The sequence below is a fragment of the Galleria mellonella genome, unplaced genomic scaffold (assembly GCF_026898425.1).
Source record: "Galleria mellonella isolate WM207_F2 unplaced genomic scaffold, CSIRO_AGI_GalMel_v1 utg171, whole genome shotgun sequence".
Lineage (NCBI taxonomy): Eukaryota > Metazoa > Arthropoda > Insecta > Lepidoptera > Pyralidae > Galleria > Galleria mellonella.
The window spans coordinates 6,850,706-6,872,394 of NW_026442014.1; the positions used below are offsets into that span (position 1 = coordinate 6,850,706).

At 32.3% G+C, this 21,689-nt stretch overlaps 2 protein-coding genes across 4 annotated transcripts; both read left to right on the forward strand.

Moving 5' to 3' along the window:
• Positions 1-610: 610 nt before the first annotated feature.
• LOC113518038 (uncharacterized) lies at positions 611-6,387 on the forward strand. Its single transcript, XM_026902789.2, has 6 exons — positions 611-768; positions 866-966; positions 1,438-1,585; positions 2,261-2,353; positions 3,495-3,652; positions 6,186-6,387. Exons 1-6 carry the CDS (start codon positions 708-710, stop codon positions 6,381-6,383), a joined length of 759 nt encoding a protein of 252 aa, XP_026758590.2. The 5' UTR covers positions 611-707; the 3' UTR covers positions 6,384-6,387.
• Positions 6,388-8,055: 1,668 nt separating this feature from the next.
• LOC113518134 (N-alpha-acetyltransferase 35, NatC auxiliary subunit) lies at positions 8,056-19,735 on the forward strand. Of its 3 annotated transcripts, XM_052892887.1 has the most exons (15): positions 8,105-8,161; positions 8,236-8,279; positions 8,516-8,598; positions 8,992-9,143; positions 9,583-9,806; positions 10,244-10,424; positions 10,852-11,041; positions 11,507-11,688; positions 13,379-13,600; positions 14,938-15,078; positions 16,367-16,530; positions 17,742-17,934; positions 18,476-18,633; positions 19,104-19,197; positions 19,520-19,735. In XM_052892887.1, the coding sequence occupies exons 2-15, from the start codon at positions 8,251-8,253 to the stop codon at positions 19,658-19,660; spliced, it is 2,154 nt and encodes a 717-aa protein (XP_052748847.1). In that variant the 5' UTR covers positions 8,105-8,161; positions 8,236-8,250; the 3' UTR covers positions 19,661-19,735. The 3 variants fall into 3 exon arrangements, with proteins under 3 accessions (XP_026758714.1, XP_052748847.1, XP_026758713.1); XM_026902913.3 differs by lacking the exon at positions 8,236-8,279 and having other exon boundaries at positions 8,056-8,161; XM_026902912.3 differs by having other exon boundaries at positions 8,141-8,279.
• The last annotated feature ends 1,954 nt before the right edge of the window (positions 19,736-21,689 follow it).

Sequence of the window (21,689 nt, forward strand, 5' to 3'; positions counted from 1 at the left end):
TTTCAAGAATTAAAGTTTTTTTTTAGAAGATATTAAAATAAGGATTTCCTTCTAGCATAATAAATACCGTTATTGAAAGAATTTATTATGGTATCCATTGTAACATAATAATACTGTATTTTATAATAGAAGCTCTTTACAAATTCCCGTTTTTGAGGACTATAAGTTGGACTGATTCTGTAACTAGTAATTTCTCCAAGTAAAGATTCTATAACGAGTAGTTTCATATGGCTCATTTTTGTTTTTTAGATTTAGAAAATTATATTTGATATGATGTTTAATATTATAGTATATTCGATCAAGTCACTAGTAATTTTAATGGAAAGCGTGTATAATATATGAAATTCTCCAATTTTATGTTTTAATATCCGATATGCTTTTGTTCAGTAACTTTTGTTGTTATATGTACCTTTAATAATACAATACGATTATATAAGATAATAATATGCGTGCAGAGGTAATTTAACGTGAAATTGAAGATGGCTTCGGTGGTGGTGCGCCCGTATCGATCCGATGCACAGGAGTTTCTTTAGAAAGTCCCGCAATAGTGCGCTCGCGCACGGCATAACTTGCATACAAATGGTTTAAGTAATACCTTTGCAGCTAGTATTAACGTAGGTTAACGAAATACAGTCATTTGTATGGTGTCCCTGGAGACAGAAACATTTGAGGAAGTAGGTTGAGTAAATAGTTTGGATTTAGATGAAATGAAAATGAAAACGACTTTGGTGTTGTTGTTGTTGTGTTGTGTGAAAGAATATTGTTTTGGTGAGATATTTATTTGCTTATATTATCTTTATTATTAATGCAAATATTACCGTTTGTCATGGATATAAAAATTTATGTCTATGGACGGCAATTTCAGGAACAAATTTGAATAGTAGAAATGATTTGAGAAGGAACAGAGCGGACAGTGGAATGGATGTGTCAGATTTTTCTATTTATTATGATATAAACACAAATAAGGTATCTGTACTTAAATTCCTTATTATCAATTTTAAGATATGTTTGTCTACTAATTCATTATAGTTCTTGGTAAATTATATTATCAACGCTGATTAGTATTGATATGTTATATTTTTTATGGAAATGTTGGGGAATATAGTAAGCAAAATATAGCTAATCTCAGAGCTCTGGTAAATATTTTGCCATTTAAATGAGGCCTTAAATTGGATTCACGGTTAGGTTAATTTAGGAAATAATGCTATCCAATATTCTTTTCAAAATATCTCTTTAATTGTGTAATGTTCTTCATTTGGGTTGTCATGCACTGTTATGTATTCTTGTTTGAAGATCACGAAGTGTATTTTGTTTAACGCTTATCGTATATATATTACTTTTTACTGTGGCGACTAAGCATCATCCGAAATATGTTACTATTGTATTATTTTAAAATTTACCAAAGTTTTGGTTTTTCAATATTGTTTTGTTTTACAGATTATAAAGAAAATGATGCCCCGTCCATGGTATAGTCCTGGATGGTCATTGCGTTTGCCGTTCACCGGTGGCAAGTGTAATTGTGACGATTTTAGATGTGAATGTTGTACTGGTATTCGAATTGAATCGCTGAGTTTCGACAGAAGAAGTAAGTATACGGTTGCATTTTACAAAGTAATATTTTAATGTATATGACTAAAGCAATATTAATGTTCTTAAATCAATATCTCTAACAAGCATAATTGAAGTACAATTGATATTGTAATTATTTAATTATTTTCAATAGATACAATATCTATTATTTTTTAAATATTTAAGTAATTGCTATGAATATTCCATGTCATTCCATGTCATGGTATTTACGTTTATATATAAGTAGCAATTGTTCTTTTTAGAAGTTTTTGGGGGTCATAGTGTAATTCTTTATGATGTAGTATGAGTTTCAGTACGAGTAGTAGTAAATTATGGGGTTGTTAATACGTTATAATAAAGTTTAGTATATAATGGCCCATTACTTTTATTATTTTATTATTAAGAAAATTATTTAAAAAATAATATCACTACTTAAAGTAATCCCTCTATAATCTACTATAAAGTATCTTTACTCAAGAAAAAAATGCTGTAAAAATAATTGACAATGCGATCACTATTATGAGCAACCATGAATCAACAATAGGTATATTTTATTGTAATTTCTAATAAAAAGGATTGAAATTTAATTTAAGATTATTATATTGATTGTGGTATATTTTATTATTAAGGAATTATTACATTTCGAAGACAAAATATCGATGAAATAATATATATTTTTTAATTATTTTAGCATGTGCGGTATTGACTTTTGAACCCACGGAATCTACTTTAGACTTGGAAGTGAAAATGAATAATGACAGTGTATATAGAAATACGTTTTCTGGTAAGCATTTATAATTATTTTTACTTTCTTTTGTTTGTCTTTAATCCACTGTTAACATTTGACCCAGAAAATAGTTAAAATTCTATACGACGTCAGGGTAAAATGTTCACAGAGAGTATCTAGCATTTAAACTTTAGAAAAGACTAGTTTTCATTAAGTTTTTAATAACAATATATAATGTGTAGAAATCCCTAATAATATTATAGATGTGAAAGTGAGTATGTTTGTTTATTACAAATTAGCGCCTAAATTACTTAACCAATCAATATAAAATTTGGTTTGCACGTATATAGAGGATCGAGGATATATTATTTGGATAGGTTATTTTTTATTCCAGTTACTAAAGATATTCCGGCACGCAAATAAATTCGCTAGTAAATGTTTGTTTGAAAATAATTTTAATTTTTCATATAAAATTAAAATTAATTTAGAATGAAAGTTTGATTTGTGTTGAAATGTTTTTTAGTTCACTATTTAGGTTCTAGATTATTCATCGTTCAAGACCTGTACATGTAGTAGAAACAACTATTAACAAGAATTTTGTCTAAATATTGGGTTGGTTTTTTTATAACTAAGGGGGTAAACGAGCATACGTCTCACCTGATCGTAACTACTGGCGCCCATGATTATCCACAATACCAAAGGCATTTCAGGTGTACTGTCGACCTTTTAAAAAGAAATATGCTCTTTTCTTGAAAGATCATAACTTTCAAGAAAAGAGCATAGTTCTTTTTTAAGTTTCGTCTAATTTATTTATTATTATGGTCCTATTTATTTTGCTGTGAACTAGCAATAAGTGCAATCACGTGGTTCGAAGGCTCTAATTCTCATTCTCATATTCCCGGTTAGTTAGTTTCAAAATATTACAGGTGTAGACTCGTAACTTCGTTCACGTGACCGGGTTATTATACTGATTGGAATGAAAAGTAGCTTATGTCCTTTTCCGTCCTCAATATTATGTGTACGTTAATTTTCATGGCAATTTGGTTACGAACGAACGAATAAACTCACTTTTACATTAGTAATACTCGTATTAGGAAGGATACGGATGTAATGTAGGAGGAAATAAACGTTGTGAGAAGTAGACACCTGCCTATAAGTAGATAAATAATACATACCTTTACAATGTTCATAATTGCAGCCAGAAATCCTCCGCCGTTTTGCGTTCCAATCCCAGTGCCCTATCTACCTCCAGGGTTGATGGATATGTGTATAAGGCTATTCGATATTAACATTGTTGAGCAGAAGTTGCATGTTTGTATGGACATGGATACCAGAATCGACAAGGCTCCTATATTGGTAAGTCATAAAATGTACATATATTAATTAATAACAGTCCATTTCTATATACGTGGGACACCCAGAAAGTTTTTCGATACTAAAAAAATGTTCTATAGGTAAGTATATTTTTATTACATCTTTTCAAAGTACTCTCCACCAGTCTCTATACAAAGTTTTATGCGTCTGAACCAGTTTTCGAAACACTTTTTCCAGTCCGCCGCAGACACCTCGTTTACAACCTGCTTGAACGCTTAGAACGCATCATCCGGCGACGAAAATTGTATTCCTTTGAGCTGATTTTTTATTTTTGGGAATAAGAAGTCACATGGTGCTAGATCAGGGCTGTAAGGAGGGTGACCCAGGAATTTGACCGGTGTGCTGTCTAGGAAGTCCCTCGTTTTGATTGCGGTGTGGGCGGGTGCATCATCGTGGTGGAGCAGTAACCCGTGGAGCCCTGTGTTTGGTCGCTTGTTGCTTACAACAGAGAAAACTTCTGGCAAGCATTTGGTAGTATGCCATTCGCCGTTAATGCTTTTTTGGTTTCGTAAAGGAATTGACATCAGGTAGCCAGTCAAATTGAAAAAGCTTCCGATCAAAATCTTCCCCCCGCTTCTAGATCGCTTTACTTTAGGTAGACGTTGATTTGTTTTGAAACACCCAAACCGTCGACTGACGCTTTGTTTCTGGATCGCAAAGATAAATCCAGAATTCATCACCTGTAACGATATCGTAAACACGCTGAGACGAGCCTGCTTCAAACTTGTTTATCATATCATGGCACCATTCCATCCTTGCCAGCTTCTGATTATCAGTGAGGTTGTGCGGCACCCAGCGTGAAACTATCCTCCGCAATCATAGATGCACGTGTAGAATCTCGTAAAGGCTTCTTGATCCAATCTGCAGTATATGTTGAATCTCTTGGTATGTAACTCGTATATTGTCTTGAATCAAATTTTTCACTGCTAGCACGTTTTCTTCCGTAACAGCCGTCAAAGGGCGACCACTTCTTACTTCATTCCGCAAAGTTAGTCTACCGCGCTTAAATTCATTATACCAACGATACACGGTTGCCTTAGAAGGGCCTTCATCCATGAATGCCATTTAAAGTGTATCGTACGATTTGTCCGGTTTCAGGCGACACTTAAAATCATAAATAATCATAGCGCGAAAATGTTCTCGACGCAAATACATTTTTCAATGAGACACGGTAATTTTAATTAGCTGGCAAAAATGTGGAAAGAAGTTTAGAATTTAGAACGTACCTATTTTTACTTATAAGTAATCATATTTATAAATAAATTATAACTGGCCAGTCTCACATACATAAAAACTTTTTCTCGCAATACTTTCTGAGTGACCTGGTATACAGTTTTGCTGACGGGAATATAGTGAACATTCATTTGCATTGCCTACTCCAATCAGGACTGGGCAGTATTAGAATTACTTATAATTTAAATACGTAATTGAAATACATACCTATTTGGTATTTATTTCAATTTATTACAATTATTTCTTAAAAATATAATTAGTAATTCATATTTCAAATACGTGACGGCGACATATTTTGAAGCTAGTATTTCAAATACTTATGACTTCAAAATACATTTTAACATACATTTATCTTCATTCTAGTGATTTTATTGATGGGTGCATTTTGCAGAAAATAACACTCGATAGTTTTCGTAAGCAAAATATCATGTCATATCATGAAAGGAAGTTTTCCTGAGTTGGATTAGTTCTATTCTATTTACATTGTCAAATACCTGATTGTGTTTTGTTATTTAAATAAAAATAGTTAAAATACTTTGTTTTTTATATTTCAAATATATAGTTTAGAAATATTTCGTATTTTAAATACACATGAAATAATATATTGAAATTTGTATTTTAATTAAAGTTAAGCATGTATTTTATCCAGCTTCGGCTGCAATGTTGCACTGCAAGCATTGTTCGAATTACCTAGCTATTTTGCCGCTCATGATATTATGCTCTTCAAAAAGGGCCTGGCTCCCTTAAAAGAATCATATTATATATTTTGGGACATGTCTTTGCTCATAGTATGATAATCTCAACGGATCAGTAGATTTGCGTGTTGAGGTGCCAGGTTCGATTCTTGGTAAAGGCAATCTAAATAACGAACTTTTCTAAATTGGTTTGGTTTAGTTGTATACCCAGATCTCCGTCGCTAGGTTCTACATAACACAGGACATTCTAGTTTGAAGGCCACGCAATTCGTATAACTATGTAGCATTTAATATTGTTATTATTATTAAAAGTTTTGCATCTGATTGTGAGGCGGACTAGACAATTCTGGAGTAGGCAAGCCCCTCTTCAATACGCCTATGCACATAAAAGTGTGATACAGGTTAATTCATAACACATAATCATGACATACGAGTAATTTATGCTTCTTGTAGTAAGTTATTAAGTTTCGTGAGTACTATCACTGGGTTGCAGATTCGTATACCCATTACGACTAACGCTGCCAACTTAATCTGAGGTTATGCCATACATCAGTTTTTTATATACCTATTAATTTATTAAATTACAGATTCTACATTTTGATTGCATGGATATGGGATTGAATGGAATTGGTTTATCTAAACCTGGAAGTAATGGCTTAAACCAATCGTCAAATGATACTTCTGGCACGGAACAAAGTCAACTGGACAGCGACGTTTATGATCCTGTAACAGAAGACACACCGACTACAACAAAGTTGTTTCAAAACAGTATTAAATATATTTAATTGATATATCTGTTATCATTATACCCATTTCTATTTTTTTTTATTAGGGAAACATAATACTTACGCTTCAGGCCCTCTAGACAAGTGGCAAGCGAATTCGTTGATGGAATCAACATCGCTAGTAAATCCGTGAATTGGAATAAGCCATCCGGCGTTGCTATCTCATTCTATCTCACGGGCTTGGTAGCGATGCTGATTCCATCGACGAATTCGCTTGCCACTTGTCTAGAGGAACAGATTACAATTAGATGATACAAAATCTCTGCCACAGATTAGAGAAACTAATTCTTAAGATTTCTTTTAAAATAATAAAGTAATATCTAAATTATAAGTCGCTTGCTTATTTATAAATTAAATCAATAACGATCTGTTTGAACAATTTATTGTCATAAGGAACTACCCCGTTCATTATGACAGTCTATGGGGGAGGCGTATGTTCAGCAATAGACAGATAAAAGCTGATATGATAATGATTTCTAAGATAAAAAGACACGCCAAGCCTATTTTCATATATGCCCAATATAATTTTGGTAAATAAGATTAACTATTTACGTTCTTAATAGATGATGATGGAATAGTAACCCCGCCTGCACTATCGGTATACGCAGGCGGGGCATTATTGAGAGGTGATATTAGCCTATTATGATACATTCAACAATAAATAATCATGATTGTTAATGGGGGATCGACGTGTGGAAGTCAACCTGATAGGGTTTGTGGGGAAAGGGATTGTTAGTAATGAAGACTGAGAATCCCGTTGCTAGCAATATACCCAACCAGGTCGACCTTCTCGCGGTTCTCCCTGGAAACTATTATGGTTAATTTCTGACGAATTCATCATGATGAGCTAACTGACCTGTTTTCATTCTCATCTATCACCCTTCACTAGTGCTCCGCAAGCGTATACCGTTAGCGCAGGCGGGGTTACCATACCATTTTCACCCATAAAAAAAAACCTGACAGAGTATATTGCTAGCAATGGGAATTAAAGTCCTCACTATTAATAATCCTCTCCACCTACTTACGTACTTAAATTTACTTTACAAAAGTGTAATTTTTAGCTAATTTTTCAATTAATTGCCCTCGTTTCTATTCACCCTAATTTCGGGCTTCTATGTTTGGGCTATATAAAAGATGAACACATTTCGGGAAATTTCAAAAAATCCAGGTGATTTCATTAATATTTTATTTTAAAGATTGTGAGCCCGGATTGTATGCTAAATAAAAATGTCACTATAAGTATCTTAAAAAAATTAAATGACGTTTAAAATTGTTCATATTCAACACGTTCTATAGTAAACTATAATAGTAACACAAATTTCAGTATGTTGATAGTGTAGGTAATAAAAGCATTCAGGACGGAATAAAATTTTTAGTAATGGAAACTAATGCCCCCATTGTTAACAAACCCTGCCAGGTCGACCTCCACGCGGTTCCTCATGGAAAGCATTGTGATTAATATTTGTCGCATTCGTCACGATGGACTAACTGACCTGCTTTCATGTTCATCTGTCATCCCTCACTGGTATCCCGCCAGCTTATGCCGTTAGCTTAGGCAGGGTAACCAATTGATTATACATTAAAAAAAAAAATAGACGCATTGCTAAACAATAAAAATATCTGTTATGAATTGTCAATGGGGGTAAATGCCACTAAAGAATAAAGAAAAAATTGTCAATGTCAAATTTGTCAATTAATGTCATAATTGTCATTTTAGACATTTGGTTTAATTTTTATTTAAGTAGGTGTTTTCAAAATTGATTTTCCGAATTTACAAGGTGAGTTCAATTCTTTCAATGAATTTAAAATCATAATATAACTTTTATATTAAATATTTTGACTGTAACTCTAGCCCTCAAGTTTCAAAATGGGTGATAATGATGATTATGATGACGGGTTAGTAATATTTGCAACTTGCGTATCATTTTTATTTGTTTGTTGAGCACTACATAGATTATGTATTATATATAATTCTAGTTATTTAATTTTTAAATAGTTACTGCCAATATAATGTAAATAAATTTTGTATGTAGTTGACTTATTTGTGTAATAAGGTTATGTTCTGTTGTTATCGGTATTATGAATTAATCTATTAATGTCGTGTACCCATTCAACATTAAGATAATTTTCAGCACAATGGATTTGTTGTCTGTCTCCCCTGAAGTTACCTACAACTGGGTTGATATAACATCAGATTTTTTTAAGTATATACAAGGTGAGTATTTGGTCTATATCTTTTTCTATTATATTTTAGTTTTACTTTTAATACTGGCAATGTAAATTAAAAAAATCTGTGTATGCAAATTATATATAATTCTGTGCTGGCCAGTGCACTCCTCATTCATTGCCACGAACAGCATTGACTGTTAAGGTTACATTTCTTGATATGAAATAATTTTGACTGCTTTACAATTTAGTTTGAAACCACAATACATGTGGTATGTTACAAAAATGATGTAGCAGAAATAGATATAATTGGTGGTTAGGATTAGTTTTACTGTTATGTTGCATAGAAATTTTCAATTAGTGGGTTTTGAACTAAGTGTACACACTGAACAAAATTTTAATATATTAATTCTATTTCATCTTACATTATTTGTTCATTTAGATTTACAGCTAGGTGAGCTACTCCATGATGGTCATCTATTTGGGCTGTTTGAAGCTATGTCAGCTATTGAGATGATGGACCCAAAGATGGATGCTGGAATGATGTGCAACCGTGGAAATCCTAAGCCTTTAAACTTTCAACAAGCAGTTGCGGTAAATATATAAACCATAATTGTGTACAATTTTAGATCTATTATTTTTATTTCTTTCCCTCTCTTTTTACAAAGTGCTTAAAGATTATAAATTGAAGTATTTAATTTATTATCGTTTTAAAAACAAATACATAAATAGCATTTTAGATTTGTCTGAATATAGAAACTCATTATAGTATTTTTATTTTGAGTTGTTATTACATACCATGATAGTAATCATATGTATTTACAATATCATTCCCTATGTTTTTTTTATGTATTTTGTAGTAGAAAAAAGTGGTAATAATTTAGTGATCTTGTAAATATGGGATAAGTTTTTGAGATTATAAAATTTTATCTAAGTCTGTTCTAGTGTTTCGGTGTGATTTACACAAGGATAATATAGTTACAGTTTTATTATATCGATTAATAATTTATAAAACAGTATTTAATTTTTACAGGCAGGCAAATTGAAAATAGATGATTTGGAACCAAGTGAGCTCATTGGTATAATTGATGCAACAATGGCCTGCATTGTCTCCTGGTTGGAAGGCCATTCTCTTGCTCAGACTGTATTCACAAATCTGTATTTGCATCAGCCACATTTGATTATAAATAAAACTTTAAAAGCATACTGCATTGCTGTATATAAATTGCTTGATTGTATTAGAGATTGCATTAACAAGTAAGTTTTTTAATAAAAGCACTATAAATTATTTATGAAATTAAATTATTAATTACCTTTTATTAAAAGTAAACTTCATAATTTTAAGAAAAATTAACTATAAATAGTCTTCTACATCACTAATGATAATGAACCTAATATATTAGGTCACTTTAAAAATTCTTATCATTGATAGGAATTACCTGTGAACTTTAAAAATGGGTAAGCACAAAAGATCATAGAAAGGTTGCAGTGTCACAGGGTTTTCTGTCTGAAAAATCCATCTTTCAATAATAATAGTAGGTCACTTGAAACCATTAGATTCTTTGTATCTAGAATCTAGATTGGAATATTAGTGTCGAATTCTCCAATAGTGCTGTAGTTTTGAAATTTAGTATAATTAAATTTTTGCTAATATAATTTATATGTTTTATAGTATTTTTTTTATACTATTTTAGGGCACAAGTGTTTGAGGAGGAAGACTTCCAACCTATGGGCTATGGTTATCGTCTGGGCTCAAATCCACAGTCAGGTAATACTTATGATGCTAGTCTTGAAGTCAGTGAGCAGAGGTGCATAGCTATGCTCAGAGAACAAGAAGAGGAATTAAATAAAAAAGCAAGAAGTGGTGAAGATGAGGTTTGTTTTTTTAATTATTTCTCCATAGACATTTTTCAATTAATAAATTTTATTAAGTTATAAACTCTTATAATGAATTTAGTGTTTCTTATTAAATAACAGTGAATTCAGGGATTAGAATTGAATATTATGGGATAATAAGTAAAATATTTAAAAAAAAAATTATGTTAGTTTAAAATCTTTGGAGTAAATCCCACTAGATTAAATAAATAATAAGTAATAATTTACTTACCATTTAAACAATATGTCTATGTATGTATAATAATAGTATGTTTTTTTATTATTATTATTTTATTGTAAGTAAAAAAATATAAATGTTACTTATCACAAAATAGAGAAAAGACACACAAAAGTGTATAAAAGATAAGTAATTTAAATATACTTATCATGTCTTGTTGATTTTCACATAAATGCTATATTTTTACAGGCAAACAGCTTATGGAGTGCATTAGCTGCAAGAATCAGGTTCACTAGGATGTTCTATCAAGCACTTTTGCTAATAACAAAGAGAGATTCCCAATCTGGAGCAGACTGTGTTGCTCTGTTAAATGGTTGCTCTGAAATGATGAAAGTCATCATAAAGACTGCAGGGAAAGGGACACAACCTATTGAAAATTGTTAGTAATTTAAAAATTAACATGTAGTTTTATCTTTGCACAATTGAAATAGTATTTATTATTGATGTTTTGTTAATCTAGGATATAGTAAATTAGTGTACGACATTTCAGTCAAATCTATTCAGTCTTTTAAATATAAGAAGTTAGAAGTATTTATCAATTGTAGTGTATGTATGAGTAACATTTACATTTCACTCAGTATATTAGAATCAAACAAATGGGCTTTGCGTTAAGAAATGATGGTGTATATCCATAACAATCCATTATAGTGCAACTATTGGTCACAGTAAAGAGGTATAATAGCCTACTATTATTACATTTGCTATTACATTGCTTGGTATGGGGTTTCATTTACTATTTTCCTTCAGTTTTTTTAATATATTGTACAGTATTCCTTTCCTTGCATCTTATGTTACATAAATATCTATTGTTTTTAGTTTATGACATATGACAGTATTTTTGCAGCTGATTCTCCAAACCCAATGGGATTTGAGCCGATGATCAATCAGCGTCTCTTACCTCCAACATTTCCGCGATACACCCGCATCAAACCCCGGTTAGAGGCTCTGCAGTACTTTGACGAGCAGGTCACGAGGTTGCGTCACGCGTGGAAGATCACTTCTTGTACGAACTTCCATACTGCATTGGTAATTATGTTATTAAGTAACTTCTTTTAGATATGCACACATTACTCACTGGATAAAATATTTCTAACTAGTTATAATAAGGAGGTTTTTAGTTGGACTGTATTCTTTAAATTGATCATATACTCTTATTTTATTTTGTATTCACGTATGGGGTCAGCTGAGCTGAACGTAACTCATTGGGATATTTTATGCTTCCCCTGCCTTACGCTATTATTTTAGCTCGCGATTTAAGATATCTATAGTATCTTGGCTCCGAATAAGCCATTGCTAGTAAATTTATATTATGATTTCCAATTCCTCACTATGTGTGTGTCCGAACACAGATTCATTTTGTAAAGTATCTTACCTTAGCCTTACATGTGTCCAGTTAAGGCACTCATTATGAGTCTTATCCATTGTCTACCTCAACTGTAAATGAGTTTATTCTTCAACCACTCTGTTTAAGAAATTTTTAAGAATTCTTGAGACATTACTTTGCTGTTGTATTCTTGTATACTCAGCAGTGGAAGGAGATTCAGTATAATCTTTACGTTGCTGTTGGTATGCTCCTAAATCCACTAGATATTGCCTGACATGTTGTTCTCTGTATTTATCTGTCTGTTTTAATTTTGTCCTAGGTCACCAGACTATGCTAAAGTATATATTAAAGTCGGTTTCACCATCATTTCATAGACTCTCTTTATTTGTGGTTTCTGTCCCTATATCTTACCATATGCAGATCTGCACATAGCTTTTTTGTCATAGCCCTAACTATGTACATGCCATTCTTACGTGAATCCATTATAAAACATTAAGCTGGCATATTTGATCTCATTTGACTACATCAGTCTCTTGCCGTAAATTTTTTTTTTTTTTATGCAACTTAGAATTGCTAACAAGCTGACGGCCCACCTGATGGAAAGTGGTAACCGTCGCCTATAGACATGAGCAGTGCCATAGACATAACAGAGTATACTGTTAAATGCTTGGTGTTATGAATTACTTTAGCTGTCTCTGTCTGGTAAAAAAATAATAATTGTAATCTTCCCAGGATTTACTGAGAGATGTTGAGTTGCTCTACGGCAATGGCGCAATGGTGGTTCTAATTGTTGTAAAGCTGTCTGTATACCTAATACCATGTTTGGAAATTGTTCATTCACCATTATAGCTATATCATCGGTATATTCAATAGTATGGTCCTTCATTTAATAATGTCATAAGAGAGTTCACTACAAGCCTCCATAATATTAATGATAGTACCCTGCCCTGGGTGTTTCCAGGGCAGGGCAGAGTGTCTTTAGTAAGTAATTGCTTCTACTTTTACCTTTAATCATATAATAACAAACTGTATTATTTTTTGTAACTGGTCAAATTAAGTGTAAATAAATAAAAAATAACAACACAAACAATAATATAATGTTTACTTTAGAAGTTTTTTAGGACGGTATTTTTTTTCTGCTTTTTTGGTTACTTGAGTTTCCACATAACTATTGCTATAATAATAATATAATAAAACTAACAGGGAAAGTCGACTTATGTCTATAAGTGATGGGGTGTGCTTCAGTACCCCAGTGTAAGAAACGCAATAGGGTAACGAAATTTCGGACATTAATATTTTCTATAGTATGGGGAGATTTTTAGTAGATTAGATTTTCCGTACAACTTTGGTTTCATCCGATATATATAAAATTAAAATCTTTAAATATTCCAGGACTTCTTCATGGAGTTTAGCCGGCAGCGTGCATGCATCTTGTCGCGGTCTGCGCTACAGCTGTTGTATCTAAGCCCATCGCCCGCTAGCACGGCCTCCCTAGCGCAGTCCGGTCCGCCGCGGCCTCATCACGCCTTGCTGGAGATACTGCGCGATTCAGTCAAGAACTTTGTTAATCCTCCCGCTCTCACGCCTAAGTCTCCAGTCGTGTCTACGCCGCAAGTAAGTTGTTCTATGAGGCTTTCATTATAATTATAGTTGTGATCTCGTCAAATATGATTTAACTTTATTTTATAGTTATTCTACATTTGTATTAGAATTGTGTGCAGTAGTAGATCGAGTATAAGTAAGTCATAATATTCACAAAGTATTTCTTTTTACTTGTAATAATTTTCATTGTTTTATTGTATTGTAAAAATCTTTATTGTACATAAGTCAGATTAAATACTAGTAAATGATTTAGTATACAATGGCGGACTTATCCCATAAAGGGATCTCTTACAGTCAACCTTTGAGAAGCTGAAAGAAAACTGTAGAATGTATAAGGGTAATAACCGTACAATTAAAGATAAACTAAATAATACCCAGTAAAAAAAAAAAATTGAATATATAACACAATAAAAACAGCTCTATATACCTACATATGTAAATAATAAAAGTAAATTAATAATAATATAACATTAATAAATAAAAACTTATACACATACACATACATATATACACATATACACACATACATATATATACATATACATATATATACATACATACACATACATATATACACTCCTACATACACATACATGTATACATAATAAATACATATATTCACAATTGGCTCAATGAAGAGGGATTTTCAAAATAAAATTTTATGATACCTGCTTTAAAAGATTTCAGCGACTGTGCCATCTTTAAGTTATTAGGAAGTGAATTCCAGAGACGTGCAGCATGTACAGTAAATGACATGGCATAGCTTTGAGTATTAAAACAAGGCAAATCTATAATGAAGTCATTACTGCTTCTCAGGCGAACATCAATTTCGCGAAATTTGAATCTTTCCTGAAGGTAATGTGGACATGTTGGATTAAAAAGGATATTGAAAAGAAGAGTAAGAATGTGGACATTTCTCCGTAGCCTGATAGGAAGCCATTTGAGTTGACTGCGATAACTAGATATGTGGTCATACTTTCGAAGGTTATAGATGTATCTAATACATTGATTTTGCAGTCGCTTTGTTTTATTATTATATTCCACTCATAAAAATCTACAGTGGATCAAATATTTAGTTGTTAGTATCAATGTTTTTGTAAACAAATTTTCTTAAATATATGGTTGGGAATCAGAGGTATTGTTGACTTATATGTAAATTGTCGACTTGCTCGGTTTACCATATTCAAATTGAGAATGGAAGCGTATTGGCATCTTATGTGACTTATATGAAAGAATTGCTGTAGCAATATTTGTCACTTCAATCGTCAGCATATTTATTATTATGAAATTAAAAATAATTTTCCAACAAATGAATAATAAAATTAATTTGAATTTGTTTCTTATTACAGACGCGTGAATTCGTAGAAAACTTTTTGGCTCGATGCGTGCGTCCGTTTGCTGTACTTCTACAAGTGTGTGGACATAATAGAGCACGTCAACGAGATAAATTTGCACTGCTTCTAGACGAGTTTGCAACACTTCAAGATGAGGTATATACAACCATTATCTTATCATACTAATATAATAAAATTGTTACTACGTAATGTCTGTACATGGGAAATATTTAAGAAAAATTAATGTGTGAGGTCTAAACAAGGGTAATAGAAGTCAAAACAATATTAGAAATTTTGTCTGTTTGTCTTTATGTTTGTTTCTGTATCACGCAAAAACTACTGCGCTAAATCGGATGCGGTTTTCACAGTTGTGTTTCAGAATGTCTAATTTAAAATCTGGTATAGGTTTTACCTTGATACACCATCTAGGAGTGGTCTATTTTTTTGTTTTCCTACTTTTGAAATTCACGCGTACGAAGTAACAGGCAAAAAGCTATTTAAATATCGACAAACGCTTTGTCTCCTATCGCCTCATTCTACTATTCTGTTTCTGTTTTTGGCCTATACAACAATACATATTTATAAAATTTAATTAAAATCAGTTGATCAGTTTCGTAGATTAGCGTTAATGAATATTGCTATAAAAGATTTTTATATCTTTAGAAGATAAGATTTTTATATGTAATAAGGGTTATGTTATAATAAATGTTACTATATTTTTTATGTTATCAAAGCTGTGTCCAAATTTGCTAAATGAGAATGAAGTCAAGATAGTTAGCCCATCGTTATAAATTTACTGGAAATTAACCATAATTAATTAATATTTATCGGCACTGTTTGGTCTATTGTATAATATCTTATTTATAAATACCTATTTATAAGTGTAATGACTGTTTTTGCCATAATAAAAGAAAAATTCAGTGGAGACCGTTAGATGATCGACTTGACAGGTTATATTGCTAGCCTTGGGATTACTAAACTAGCGTTTTTTAGATTTACTACCCTCTTATTCATAAAAACTAAAACTTTTTACAAACTTATTTTGCTATTACGCTGTTTTGCCACTTTCTTTCAAATTTGAAATTTAACGTAAAAGAAGAGATTTAATAGAATAGAATAGAATAGAAATCATTTATTCAAATAAACTTACATTGAAGCACTTTTGAAAAGTCATTACATTTTTTTTTAATTTACCTAAATAATAATAAATTTACCTTAATAGCTAAAATAGGTTTGTGACTGAAACTAGTGAAAGGGGGCTAGATTAAAGAGATTAATGATGGTTCTAAGATGATTTGGATATTGAAAATCAGAAGGGATTGTTACACCTATTGCCCTCATGTACTTTTTATACGGGTTAATGTTAAAAAAGATCAAAAATAAGTTTTGTTTTTGTTTTGTCTCTGTTTTTATGCTAAGGTTAGCCATACACTATTGATCACAGGCGGAGAGTGTAGATGCCGTTGTGAGCGGAGCAGCTGGTTCAGGTCCTCGTGCCTATTTCGGCACGTGGTTGCTCTATCACGTGCTACGCGTCATGATCGCGTACCTGCTGTCCGGGCTCGAGCTCGAGTTATACAGTGTGCACGAATACCACTATATATTCTGGTAACGTTTTGTATACATGTGTACAATATGGGCATGATTTTTTATTTTGTTATACTATATTTTACAAACTATGCCATGTGGTCGCGGCATAGAATAGGCCACCTTTTACTTTCCCGTGGGTGTTGTAAGAGGCGACTAAGGGAACCTAATGGTCGAGAGAGGGGGGGAAAGGGATTGTTAGTAATGGAGACTAAAAATACCATTGCTAGCAATATACCCAACCAGGTCGATCTCCTCGTGGTCCCCCCTGGAAACTATTATGGTTAATTCCTGATGAATTCATCATGGTGGGCAAATTGGCCTGTTTTTATTCTCATCTATCATCTTTCATTGGTGCTCCGCCAGAATATCCCGTTAGCGCAGGCGGGGTTACCATACCATTTTCACCCATCAAAAAATGGTCGAGAGATGGACAGCAGCGTCCCTCTTGAAACATTACCAAAGTCTAACTGCGCTTGTCAGTTCGCCTGCCAAGCGTGGCAACTACTGGTAAAACCCCCCAATAGGCAGAGGTCTATGTTCATCAGTGAACAGTTAATGGCTGACATGATGATGATTCTACAAAATAATCACCTAAAAAGTAAGAAACGTTATGGAGTAGGAAGAGTTTTGCTTACCAGGGTTTTGATATTTATGTTTATATGTGTTTCTTATGCAGCAAGCAGTAGCGGTTTTAGTGTTTAGTTTAAAATTATTGTGTTAATTGTTATGTTTTTAATTTTATTTTTCTGATTAAATATCCAATAAAATATTAATTGAAAGTTGGGAATGCTATTTTATGCATTTCAATTAGTTAATTTTAAATTATAATTGAGTTATTATAATTCTCCATCCAAAGGTTGCCTGGAAGAGATCGCTCTTAGCGATAAGGTCGCCCATTGTTTTCTCATAGTAATTATTTCTTGTAATTATTTATATTTATAATAAGTTTACTATTGTAATCTTTTGGAGGAAACAATAAAGAGAATCTATCTATCTATGTGTTGCTTGAAACAAAAATGTATTTATTGCTTGCAACTATTAACATTCACTTTATTATTATTATAAATGTGAAAGTGAATTTATCTGTTTGTTATTTTTTTTTTGGCTTAAGTCATCGAGAAATTTTAATACTATTTGACATACTAAGTCGCGACACGTGAAGTTTTAGACCAAAACAGGTAATTGATATAACTGTGTCCTTAGTAAATAATCTTTATATAAATTTTTAGGTATTTGTACGAATTTCTATATGGCTGGTTGGTGTCAGCGCTAGGACGCGCGGAAACGTTAGCGAACGAAGGCACCCGACGGTCGGACGCGAAGCGTGGTGGCACGCGGAAACAAAAGAAGCGGAGTCGGCCGTATGCGCGAGAGGGACTTATGTGCCAAGTCATGCAGAATATGTGCGGCGGGTACTATAAGGTAAAACACTATCTTCATAATAATATTTACTAATAAAAATATTAGTTTTATTATAATAAAGATATTAGCTTATTATATTATAAATATTAATAACTAACTTGGTTAGGTTTTATTTTTAAATAAATGTTTACAAATGGAATGGTAATCTCTCTTGTGTCTATCTGATGTCTATATGATTAATAAAATGCACATAAGTTCTAAAAATACTAGTCTCTTAATAGGGCAATGACCTTTATGAGAGGGAAAGGGTTAGTAATGGCAGCGAACTATGCAATGGTAAAAGTTGGTTGTGGGCATCATGTCAAACGATTTCTCTGAACACCATTGTTAATTTTGTAACTATTCAAGTAGTTTTTTTTATTGCGACGGTTACCACTTTCCATCAGGTGGGCCGTCAGCTTGTTTGCCATTTGTAAGTTGTATTAAAAAAAATGTGATTCGATATTATATTTTATGACTCACGATTGCAGGACCATTAAGGTAGACCATACTCTTATATTCTTATATTTTAATAAACTTAATGATTTTTTTATTATTTTAGGCTTTAGTGGCTTTCAAACTACAGGGAAAGATTCGTCAGCCACAGTCAGAGTTCGACAACGAAGCAGTTCGGTACAAGCATCGGTTTGCGCCGCTCTCGGTTCTCACGCCGCCACAAGTTCACTATCACGAGTTCTGTGAGATGACACAGCCGTTGCAGTGAGTATGATATCCATCCAATTTAAACCTTTTATAAGCAAATGACTAAATCAAAAACATATATATATATATATATATATATATATATATATATATATATATATATATATATATATATATATATATATATATCTATATTAGTTTAATAACTTGGGTATGCAATAATAAAGACAAAAATAATAATTTAAAAATTCACAAATGACAAACTCTACATCTCCACTTAGATGTTGTGTGGTTTATACTGTTCTTAATGAAAATATGAATGACATGTTTGTTTAAAAGCCATCTTAAGAAGTAATTTCTACAAGTATTCTATATTTAAAGTGATCTGTATAGTTTGGTAGGGGTCGGAATATTAGTCCACTTGTGGGCCTTGAAATTATTGGATGGAAGAGAAATAAGCAGGGGAATAAAATCTTTCATTGAATACACAACCATAATATCTTTTGAGTATTGGCAATTTATTTCAGATATGAAAATCCTGTGATACTGTATCTTGGAGGTTGCAAGCATTTTCAGCAAGCTCGATCTCTATTGGAAACTATTACAACGCCAGATCAAGAGGTAAATAAATATATAAATAAATAAATATAAATAATATAAAAATTCATTATGGTGTTAAAATTGTTGTTGAGAAGTCTATACATTGAATTTTTTTTTCTACTAGGTAAAGAGTGTAATTGTCGTAATCTAATAAAGCTGTTTTTATAACTCCCTAGCCTTATTAGTGCGTAGTTATTAGGATTCTGTACATCATTTAGTAAAAGGTAGATTATGTAATTATTTGAATTGTAATGTAACTTATTCTGTTTTGGTTGCTATTCTGTAATTATACCAGAGAATTTTGATTCTTATTGCTAATGTAATAAAATTACTTTTGTTACAGATAACAGATCTTCTCAAAGTAGCCAAAACAAATTTTGTCGTGCTCAAGTTGTTAGCTGGCGGACACAAGCGAGACTCGACTACGCCTCCAGAATTCGACTTTTCTGTGCATAGACATTTTCCAATCATTAAACTTGTATAATTTATTCAACTGTAAGTGTAGTATTACACAAATAGTTGTGAATTGTATTTTAATTAGAATATATATTTAATTGTAGTACATGTTTTTAAAATATTCCGAGCTCTTTGAAAGTTTTTTGATAATTACATTGAAGTGGGAAAGGGTGATAACCAATAATTGATAATCGCTTTCGTTCGGGGAGAAAAATTGTTAGTTGGGTCTAATAACCTCCACGCGATTTCCTCTGGCAACCGTAGTGGTAAATTTTTTAATTCATTACGATGGGCTGACCAGCTTTCGTCCTCATCTGTCATCACACACTGGTGCCCGCCAGTGTATATCGATAACTCAGGCGGAGCTACTATTCCTTTTTTATCTATAAAAAAGCCGCTTTCTGGCGAAACCGCAGGACTAGTTTATAATTGACGGGCAGTTTATAAAACCCTTATAGAGTTGTGTTTCCGAACGCTGAATTTAACGGGTGGTTAACCGAATCAAAGAAAGAAAGTTCTGAAATAAAGGAACAAGGTTGCCAACCGGGTAACTGCCACACTGGCCGGAATAGTGTTATTATTATAATTAGGATTACCTGCAAACATATTTTTGGTTCTTAATTGTAAACACAATTAGAGTGCAAATTCAGCGAAATATAAGTTTAGTGTATAGGACCCAACCAAGACAACAAAGAACACTTGTTTTATTGACGTCTAACGGCGTCGATAACTAAATAGAAAATGTAACGAACTGCGAGGCGTAAGCTTTGCCTGTATTATAAGATACAGATAGTGTAAATTGACAGATTAGGTTTAACCCATATTTAGCGGATCATTTGCTGCTACATATTTTTTTTTATAAAGGAAAATTTTATCCTCCCAGGAAAAATACTCTTATAAAGACAGATATTAAACAGTTTTTTTGCAAGCGCTTTAGTAACGCCTCACACAAATGTAAAGCTTACGGATTATAATCGTCATTTGTAGTATACAAAATATATTCTATTTTATCAATATGTATTCTATTTGGACAAAATAGTGTACATTTATTTTGTCCATAGTTCGAGTACATACACTTGGGGAAACTGCAAACGAGTTCATCTGATGGAAAGTGGACGTTAGAAAACTTGTTGCATAGTGCAATTCTGATGTAAATGCGGCTAATCAATTATATATGTATACTCGTATAGATGATGAGATAAATAGAAAATACGTCTGGCGTTTTCATTATTTAATTGTATTGACGGATTCCATATTATTTTAATAGTATAATAAAAAAATATTAAAGGAGTTAATTTAAAATCTAAACTACCAAAAAAAAATTTGTCTCGGCCTTCATATGTTATCACTCCGGATGATAACTCCGGTGTCTATATGCATGACCCTTCAGATCAAAACAACTCGTTTTATAAAGTAAATAGGTAACACCAATTTGGGTCAATCGCACAAAAACTAATTATATGTTTGTTTGTTGTATTAATTATAATTATAAGCCTCACCATAAGGGCGATTTGCCAGTATTTGCTACGCTTGGCAGGCTAGCCAATAGCAACCGCAGTTAGGTTTTGGAGATGTTTTAAGAGGGACGCTGCTGCCCATCCCTCGCCCTCCTTTAGTCACCTCTTACGACACCCACGGGAAAGGAAGAAGTGGCCTATTCTATACTGAGATTACACGGTGACTCTATTATATATTATATCTATTTACTAGTTACTAGGATATTTAAGAAAAGTTAATATGAGGGGCCTTAATCAATGGATGCCAAAACAATAATGTCTAGAAATGTTTTCTGTCTGTATTTTTGTTTCGGCATCAAGCAAAAACGTCTACAGCAAATTAGAAACGGTTTTTACAGTTGTATTCCTGAACGTTTAAAAATTAGTTGGGGTTGTTTCATCTTGATACGCCATGTGTAAGTAGTTTTATTTAATTGGTTTTCGTATTTGTGAAATGTACGCATACAAAGTAGTAGGTAAAAGTCTAGTATCGATACGGAAGTTATACATAAAATAGTAATACTTCGTAATACCAGGTGTCTGTAAAATATCAAATATAAA